Source organism: Clupea harengus, chromosome 18 (genome assembly GCF_900700415.2).
Source record: "Clupea harengus chromosome 18, Ch_v2.0.2, whole genome shotgun sequence".
Lineage (NCBI taxonomy): Eukaryota > Metazoa > Chordata > Actinopteri > Clupeiformes > Clupeidae > Clupea > Clupea harengus.
In genome coordinates this window covers 15632965-15642964 of record NC_045169.1, presented here as the reverse complement: position 1 = coordinate 15642964, position 10000 = coordinate 15632965, and the positions used below count along the sequence as shown (strand labels likewise).

The following is a 10000-nucleotide window of genomic DNA, read 5'->3' as shown; positions in this document are numbered from 1 at the left end:
AAGGAAAGAGAGAGCGAGAGAGAAGAAGAGAGTGAGACTGAGAGTGAGAGAGAGAGAGAGAGAGAAAAAGAGGGAGAGCTAAAAGTAAGAAATAGATAAAACTAATGACTGTGAAAAGCTGATGAAAATGTACAAAAGAAAGCATGGACTATTATTATCGTATGGTCACTTGTCCGCCCCCCCCCCCCCCACTTCCTGCAGTAGCAATTACCGGGAGTCTGTCAGGGTGGGTAATTGAAAAAGCACCAGTCTCCTCAGCAGCCTCTGAGAATGATATAGAATACCGTGCTTTACACTGATTCCACTTGACTCCTCATCAAATGGTATCATGCTTACCATCAGGCCCTTCTATCTACTGATGGAGCGCGATTGCCTCCGTGTGTGTGTGTGTGTGTGTGTGTGTGTGTGTGTGTGTGTGTGTGTGTGTGTGTGTGTGTGTGTAAACAGCAGACATCAGTTATGCTCAGCTCTCTCTATGCATGGAAAACGAGGCGAGGAACTCATGAGACAGTGAAAAATGCAACTAGACAAGCGGTTCCTCTCTGTCTCTCTTCAACTTTCTTTCTATCCCTTCCTCCTTCTGCCCTCACTTGAGCTCCCTTACTGTGCGCTCACTAAAGAAAAAAATAAACAAATCCTGCTCAACCTCCGTTTCCCCTGTGAGAAAAAAACCATCATGCCAGACACAACATTCAGGAATATTCAGATAAGCACACACAAACACACACACACACACACACACACACGGCTATACATACAGACAGGGTGAGCGCCCCCAGACCACGACTGATGGAGATGAGCTGTCACCATGGCGATGACCTCTGATCAACACAGATATGACTGGAGGGTAGGAGAACTCATACACACACACACACACACACACACACACACACACACACACACACACACACACACACACACACACACACATGGCCATGTTGAGGGCAAACTCTGCAGTACCTCAGTATTGTATAAAGCACAGGTTCTCAGACTTCTGCAATGTATTATTTGCAAAATAAATATTACATATTTATTATTGGTCTCTACTATTATTATCATTTTTATCATTCCTACAAAACCTGCATTTATTAAGTCTCAGCTCAATGTGCAACATTAGCCTGCCTTGTTCTGCCAAGCTGGTGAAAGCTCCTCTCAATTTTGGATAAACATAGCCTCAGGTCGTCCTCAATCAGAGCGCAATTGCAGTATTTTGTTTTGAGCGCTGCCAGTTTGGCAAAGCCTGCCTTGCACACGTGAGACGAAGCATAAAGGAGGAGAAGTTTTACAGCTGCATCTGAGAGTTGGCCCCTCTGATGTCACTCTTCAGTTCAATAAGTTGACCCTGCATTTCTAAAGACACCTCTTTTGCCTCCACACACTAAGTGGACCCTGTTGGATCTTTGATGATGAAGGGCATCACGTTTTTCTTTCATAGAAGTCATTGGGGGTTTGTCTTTTATGTCAGGGTCCAAGTGTCGCTTTAATTTGCAGGGTTTCATGCTGTCATGAGCAAGTTCCTCTGCCAGTCACCAAAACAAATGCACACTACGGACATGATTACGATGTGCCGGTTACCGGAAAACTGCACACTGCGGACTAGGTTCCGATGTACCGGGTAACGGAAAAACAACACACTGCGGATGTGGTTCCGATGTGCCGGGTAACGGAAAACTGAAGTGCAAATAACTGTCAGTTTTTTTTGGAGTTTGGTTTTTGTGGGATCAGTCGAAGCAGCTCTTCTCTCAGAAGTTAAAATATGATCCATAGTGTAATAGCTTATGCTTCCCAAATGATCTATGGTGTGCTTGCCTACGCTTCCCAAACGATCCATGGTGTGCTGGCTTATGCTTTCCAAATTGAAAGTGATGAGTTTGGTCGATCTGTTATAAGTGTATGTGTCGGTACTGTGCTTGTGATATGAAAAATGATACAATAAAGGCACGAGGCTATTGCTCAGTAAGCTATTCGTAGCACGATTGCAAAGTTAGCACCTTAGAGATGGCAATGCTAAGACCATAAACCAGAGCAAGCGGGAAACAGCAATAACGTTTAGCTCAGAAACCACAGATTAAATCACTTTTCATGTTTACTGCACAATACAAAACCAGTGCTGGCTCTCAAGACCAAGCTCAGAAGAAAGGACAACAAGGTGGGAAGATGAAAGATTAGGATGTTGGCTACTGCAACGGAGATCGCAAGACAGAAACGAGAAAGAGAATAGATTAAATGAAAATAGCCTTTAAATAGGCTGTTTAAAGTGTACTGCAATAGCCGTTGGAGGGCTAAGGTTACGCTTCAAACACCAAACTGAGGAGATAGTTAACACTACTGAAAGGCTGTCTTTAACACAGTGGTTAACACTACTGAAAGGCTGTCTTTAACACTGTGGTTAACACTACTGAAAGGCTGTGGATAACACTACTGAAAGACTGTAATTAACATTACTTAAAGGCTGCAAAATGGAACAAGGTACATAACTATCAATATGGTATGTCTGAACTGTCTTATGTACTTGGTAAATTTTGTTGACGAGATTTCAAATCACAACTGCGACTCGTTGGTGCAACTGTAATCCACGCCCCTTGCATTGTGACCACACGCGAGGCCTTAAAAAGTTAATATTTCCAAGAACAGCTGCCAGAGCACCAGCTTATTAGAGAGATAAGATGGAGAGGAGTCTTCTAGCTGTATCTGCTCACCCCGAGCACAGATGTCTTTTACTACATCACAACATCACGACATGTCCTCCCTCTCCCTGCTGTGGCCAGGACTACACTCTCTTCCGATGGAGAGTAAATCAAATAAACAAAGAAGCTAACAGATAGTCGAAGGAACTAATAGCAGGACTGGCTATTGAATAAGCGGAAGAAAAACAAAAAGTGAATGTCTTCACAGAGCTTGATGCACACAATTCTCTATAGCACCACCGTCAGAGGTCTGAAGTGTGTAGAGCCCATTTCGTTTCAAATCAATATAACTGTCTGGAGAAAAAAGACAAAAAGCTGTGTATCTACTTCTCTAAGCCACGGCCACTTCTAGCGAAATGAGAGATTTTTCAGTAAACGGCCACAACCCCGTGGCTCTGCCATGAACTGCAGCAGTGACTGACATTCCTGTCTTTGTGTCGAAGTTACTGTCTGAATTCAGCACTGAGGCCATTGTGTCTGCTCCCTGGGTACAGGGAAGAGTTTGGACAAGGGCAAGGAGTGTGTGTGTGTGTGTGTGTGTGTGTGTGTGTGTGTGTGTGTGTGTGTGTGTGTGTGTGTGTGTGTGTGTGTGTCTGTGTGTGTGATAGTGTGTGTGTGTGTGTGATTGTGTGTGTGTGAGAAAGAGAAAGAGAGAGAGGTAGAGGAGTGGGAGGGAGGGAGACAGATAAATAAGTGAAGACTGATAAATAAATACATAAAGTCCTCTAAATCTGGAGTCTGCAGACTTCACCCCCCTCTCTTTCAAGCCTAAGACTCATGGCTGATCTCTCTCCGCTTGTCTGCTGTTTGTCTGCCCACAGACTGTGGGCAGATGTGTGTTGTTGTTTGGAAGACCTTGTGTGTGTCCTCTCCCTCCCTCCTCCCTCCCTCTCGCTCGCTCTCAACATGTCACCTTTCACCCGTGCTCTTGAAGTCTCCAGCACCAATTTGTTGCTTTTCTTCTGCCCCTACCAATCCTGTTCCTTTCATCTTCCCAACAGTCTTACAGCACCTTACTCTCGCTCCCTTCATTCTCTCACACACACAGACACAAAAACACAGACACACACATTTCGGCTCTCTCACTCTTTCTCAAACACAATTTAGTTGCTAGCTATTTTGTTTCTGTTTTCTGTTTTTTTTTTTAGTGGGGGGTTTAGTATGTCTTGATTTTACCTTTTGTTCGTTCCCATTTTACTGGTTGTAAAGGAAACTTAAAAGTCAAGTCTCTTTCCTTCCCACAATTCTAGTTGTAGTCTCTTCATCAATCACTTTTTCTCTACTTTCAGCGTTTGGAATTTATATCTCTCAATCTCTCTCTCTCTCAATCTCTCTCTAGCTCTCCATGTCGGCGCAGGCTATAAATTGTGCCTGTGTCCAAACAAAGAAATTCAGGCTTCAGTTGCTTGTCTACCTGTCTGCCTACCTGCCTACCTGCCTGTCTGTCTGTCTGTCTGCCTGCCTACCTTTCGTGCAGCAGAGGGCCGCCCTCAGACTCACTGTCTGCCACTCAACCTCGTGCTCACGAAGGTCACGTCAACAGAGCCAGCGTCGCCACGGCGACACCTCATACAGCTGCCCTTTCACTCTCCTGTGTGACCTTTGCAACTCGAGTGAGCGCTTGCCACAAACACACTCTTTTTTTATCCCAGTCTTTTCCAGCTGCCTTTAAAAGGCTGCCTGCTGACTCCTCTCCGATTATTACGGCTTGGAGTTTTTACTCAACAAATGGCTCTCTTCTGGAGTGGCAGCGCAGCGGCTAAGCTCTATACGCTGAGCTATAAACGTTGATAAATAAGAACGTGATTTGTTTGATCTACCACCAAGTAAACATAGCACATCACAGGAACCTTCCATATCACATACGACTAAAAACACAACAGGGACATAGCTTATGTTGCTTTATAATCTATCATTGCCTGTGCAAATTTCAACATAACACAGGTGAAGTTGTTAAATACCTGAAGCTTGTGGTTTGTGGGTTTTAAACAAATGCCAGATGCCCCCACCTCACAAACTAACCCTGGACCACAGCAGACCAGCTACCTCACTGCTAATCTTCCTATGTCCAGTCATGGCAACATAGAGAGAAAGACGTGGGGTGATTTAACATCGACTGTATATGATGCACAGGGTATTAGAGGTTAGTACTGCAGTATGCCTGAGAACTATAGTAGTAGCATTTTTAAATGAGTACATCTTGTGGGAAAGGAAAAGTACAGGTGCATCTACAAACAAAAATAAATTAAATATCTCTGACATACTCCAGTATTGGTCAGTTGGCGAGGGCTTAATCCAGCCAGAGTAGTTAAAGCAAAGGACTTAATTTAACATAAATAGCTGATGCCAACACCTCCAATAAAGACATTTAATATTCATAAATCCTTCATGACATCTTAGAGGTGCCCAGGCCAAAGTGAGGAAACATATTCATTAATGTTTGATTCATAGGAGACACAAATCTGAATTCATGCTTAATTCAAATTAGAAAAACAACAGACAGACAGTCTTCGGTGATCTGCACCAAATAACTTTACAGCGAATGTCTTTAAGTACTCTATACTGGTATCTGCATCACTGCATTTACCTTTGCAGTGAATGTCTTTCAGTACTCTATACTGGTGTCTGCATCACTGCATTTGCCTTCATGAATGACAGAAACTACTTACAAGTAATTTCATTTTACAAAGCAGAGACCTAGCAAGGGAACAGTATACCCACTCAGGCACACAAACATACATGGTAGCTCCCCCCCCCCACACACACACACACAAGTACGCACACACTCACCACTGAATACACAGAATGAACTAAGTTCATTTCATTTCAACTGTAGTTAGGGAAATGCACTGATTAGGGATTCCTTTGAAGTGCATGTGTGCTTCAAAGGCATCCTTTATTAGGTCATTTGTGTTTAACATCGGAGGGGATGGTGATGGTGAACAGGACTCAGGCTTTTATCCATCACGTACAGAAGCGCTGTGTGTGTGTGTGTGTGTGTGTGTGTGTGTGTGTGTGTGTGTGTGTGTGTGTGTATGTATGTGTGTGAGTGTTTCACATACAGAAGCGCTGTGTGTGTGTGTGTGTGTATGTGTGTGAGTGTTTCACATACAGAATGTGTGTGTGTGTGTGTGTGTGTATGTGTGTGAGTGTGAGTGTTTTACATACAGATGCGCTGTGTGTGTGTGTGTGTGTGTGTGTGTGTATGTGAGTGAAGCGCTGTGGCACTTTTGCTCTGAGCGGTTTGAGCCCAAGCCTCTTCAAAGAGACTTGCATGAGAGCTGCAATATTTGGCATAAACAATATCTTACCCTCTCGTTTGTACCCCCCTCCCACCCCCCCTTTTTTATGCAGAACAACTTAAAAAAATACAATCTTCCCTCTGCATTATGAAAAGCAAACCTCGTATCAGCAATTTGCACAAATAAAAGCCTGCAGCCCCTCTGACAGAGGAGAGCGTCGCTCGCGCGTCTCTCTCACTACGGGCCAGGAAGCTTCATTAAGGAAGCCATTTAAAGAGCCAATCCCAGGCCACCGTCAGCGGTGCAGATGCGCCGGCTTCAAGGCATCATCTCCATCACTCCACGGGCTTAGGTGGCCCCGCTCATCAGATATGTTCTGCTGGTGTGTGTGTGTGTGTGTGTGTGTGTGTGTGCTGGCTCTGCATAACTGATTAAAGGAGTTTGACACAATGTCTGCACACACACACTGATTAAAGGAGTTTGACACAATGTCTCAGCCCTCTGCCTCTTCCTCAGTGGGATTTCCAATCCAAGAAACAAAGGAAGAAAAGGAAGAAAAGAGAGAAGAAAGGAACGCGACGGCTGTGATGTTTTTGGGACTCTGCCGCAGCAGCAGAGCGGGTCCGTGCGCTGATGATGATGATGGACTCCAGTGTGATCACCCAGATGCTGGGGCAATGGAGCCTTTGAAATCATTCAATGTTTCATTTTTTTTTTTCTTTTGGCATTTAGAAAAGCCCTCATTAAGCAATTTGTGTATCTAATGCCTGGACTGCAGTTGGGTTATAACTCCCGTAAGAGAGTAAGCCTGGTGTCGTGCTGTCATAGTCACTGCACCTTTTTGATCCAGTGCGGTATTTATGGTTGCCAGGTTCTCAGTGTCACCCTTGCACGCTAAGTCCCTTCCTGTGGAGTGGTTTTATCTCGCGATGACATATTTGTTTAATGACGTCCTCTGATCCTCTATCCTACAGCTGTCATACTGTAACCTATCTGAGTTCTATGAGGAAAGTGTAACTTTTATCAGATGATTCTCTGGTGTCTTACTGAGACTGTGTCCTATTAAAGACAGATTAAAGTTCACCTCTCAATCGCTCCAAAACACATACGGACACATACAAGAGGTACACACACACACACAAATCCCCCACACACAGCCACACACACCAACACTGATGTGCACATCTATACACAGACACACCCAGGTACACTCTCAGACACACTGGCACAGCCATGTCAGGCCCTTCACCCTGAACAGGCAGATCTGTGTGACCTGGTGTGTGTGTGTGTGTTGGGGAACGACAGGTGCTGGTGTGTCAGACATGACTAAGTGATCACAGAGCCAGCAGCAGCAGCAGGTGACACCAGCTCCTGTCGTCAGGAGGGCAGACCCCTCACACAGAGGTGACATTATTAGTCACCCTGTCTCCATGTGTCCTCCGCCAAAAACATCTCTTCATCTCTCTCTTTCTCTCCTCCTCCTTCGTCAAAAAACCTCTCCTCATCTCTCTCTTTCTCTCCTCCTCCTTCGCCCAAAACATATCCTCATGTCTCTCTTTCTCTCTCTCCCTACACCCCTCTCTACCTCCTCCCCCTCTTTCTGTCTCTCTAATATGTTTACCTGGTCCTCTCCTCTGTCGGTCTATATCACCGTCACATTGTGTCTTAGTCTCTCTCTCCATCTCTCTCTTTTTCTCTTAGACAAGGGAAGGCTTAACATTAGCAGAATGGCGGTGCATCTCTCTCTCCATGTTTCCTTCCACCCCTCTCTTTGTCTCTCCATCATTCTCCCTCTCCCTTCCTCTCTCTCAGGCTGGTGAGGGCGTGTCATGGGCAGCCAGTCTGCTTGGGGCAGTATCTCTGTCTCTCTCTCAATCTCTCTCTTGCCCTCTATGCTTTTGTTTCATTGCTCCCTCTGCCTCCATTTCCCCCTCTCTCAATCCCTTCTCTCTCTCTCCCTCTCTCCATCCCTTTCTCTCTCTCTGTCTCTCTCCCTCCCCCCTTCTGTCAGAGTGGCGAGGGCGTGACACGGCGAGGGCAACGGGTCTGCACGGTGCCATGTGCTCGCCATATGCCGCGTCACGTCTCATAGTGTGGGCTGGCATGCGAGGTGGCACACGGGTCGAGAGATGCCAACCCCCCCACCCCACCATCCTCTCCTGCACGCACTCAGCCACATTGGCCCTAATCACCACGGAAACACAGTACAAATTGAATGTAATGGATTCAAAGGCATGTGTGCCCAGAAAGCATTAAACTCCCCATAAGGAAAGTCAGGAAGGCTAACAAGGGAGGGAACATGCTAGAATGTTTACTCATTCTGTTTGCCAAGGACGTTTCAGACGCCATGCTAAACATAAGCTGCACTGGAATTAACATGATCTTTGCGATGCTATTAAATATTTAAGATCAGCGGAAAAGAATGGAGTTACTCTGTTGGGTCCTATGTTAAAGAAAAACACATGTAATAAAATAGTAGTTTAACATCAGTAGTTTAAAATGTTAAGATAAGTAGTTTAAAATGTTAATTTTACAGCATGTGTGCTCACTATGGTTGCAGATGAGAGTGCTGAACAAGAGTTCCTATAGTAACAGATTTGACATCTTGTAAACCCTAGTGACCCCTGTTGGCAACATCTATGCATTACATACAGAAAAGCATCTGAGAATGGATTATGTATGTATGCATAGGATAGGGATAAATCTGTGTTTGTATGTGTGTGTGTGTGTGTGTGTGTTTGTGTGTTTGTGTGTGAGAGAGAGAGAGAGAGAAAGAGAGAAAGCACCAAGAATCTTCAATAGAAAAACGCATGTCACCTGTTCATCCCACATAGCAGAGAAGTACCCCTCCACACACACACCTCCCTCCACACACACATACAGACACACACACACCTCCCTCCAACCACACACACACAGACACACAAACAGTGGATGTTTAACACTCTCAGACATACATATACACAAACACGTAAACAAACAGACCCAGCAGGTTTCTCCTCTGTTTGGGTGCGTTCGGACTTACCTTTGTGGAGCAGTAGCTTGTGTGTGTGTATGTGTGTGTGTGTGTGTGTGTGTGTGTGCAACACCCTGACAGGAAGCTGTCACTCTCCCAGCATGTCAAGAATCACATTAATTCTCTCACACAACTCACTGAATCCAGTCATACTGCAACACAGCAGGACCGTACCAAAGTAAACACACACACACACACACACACACACACACACACACACACACACACACACTGCAACCATTTCAATGATTGTCTTAGTCACACTGTGTGATGTGTCAGGTTTGTGATTTGATGTGGGTACACGCGCCAGTGGTTAGATTTGTATATTAATGTTCAAGGTGTGTGTGTGTGTGTGTGTGTGTGTGTGTGTGTGTGTGTGTGTGTGTGTGTGTGTGTGTGTGAGTGTGTGAATGTGTGTGAATAGATAGAAAGATAAATTTGACAGAAAAGTGACAGAAATAAAAGACATGACACACACAAATGAGGCAATAAAGAAAAACACACAGATGGGGAAAACATCATAAAAACAAACACAAAAGGAGTCAAATAAATAAAATATCATAATAATAATAATGAAAGGAAAATATAACAAAATAAAGCATCACTTTATTTTATGAACAGAAAAAATAAATAAAAAGATAAGGAACCATAAAACACGGAGAGAAAGAGAGAGAGTGTGTGTGCTGGGGTGGGGGGGGGGGGGTCAGGGGTGTAAAAACGTTTAGAACCACTTACTGAGATTACAGTCTATCCTGATACAATCTGGTGAGAGAGAGAGTGAGATGGTGAGATCAAATCAAAGGAGGAGGAAAGAAAAGAAGAGAAAGAGAGAAAGAGAGAGGGAGAGAAAAAGAGATAACATTTTACATCCTTCAAGGTACATGCTGCAGACAACCAAGCCTCTGCTTTGGGGGGCCACCATCCGGGGACACGCTACGAGTCAGACACACCCCTCTTCTCATCCGCACCCCCATCTCCCCGCACACAGCAGCAGCTCACTCCGGCCCCGACCCGGCCCAGACCCGGCCCACATCCCCACAGACCCGGGCCGGATC

General features: G+C 45.0%; 1 protein-coding gene across 13 annotated transcripts in view; it reads right to left on the bottom strand.

The window, feature by feature from the left end:
* LOC105895412 (neurexin-2) overlaps window positions 1-10000 on the bottom strand; it is a 736614-nt gene that overhangs the window by 342940 nt on the left and 383674 nt on the right. For 9 of the 13 annotated variants that reach the window (XM_031585048.2, XM_031585053.2, XM_031585050.2 and 6 more), the window contains one exon: window positions 9681-9707. The exons of the other annotated variants lie outside the window; for them this stretch is intronic. In XM_031585048.2, the coding sequence (XP_031440908.1) occupies window positions 9681-9707 (27 nt within the window). The remainder of the gene's footprint in view (window positions 1-9680; window positions 9708-10000) is intronic. 13 annotated transcript variants of the gene reach the window in all.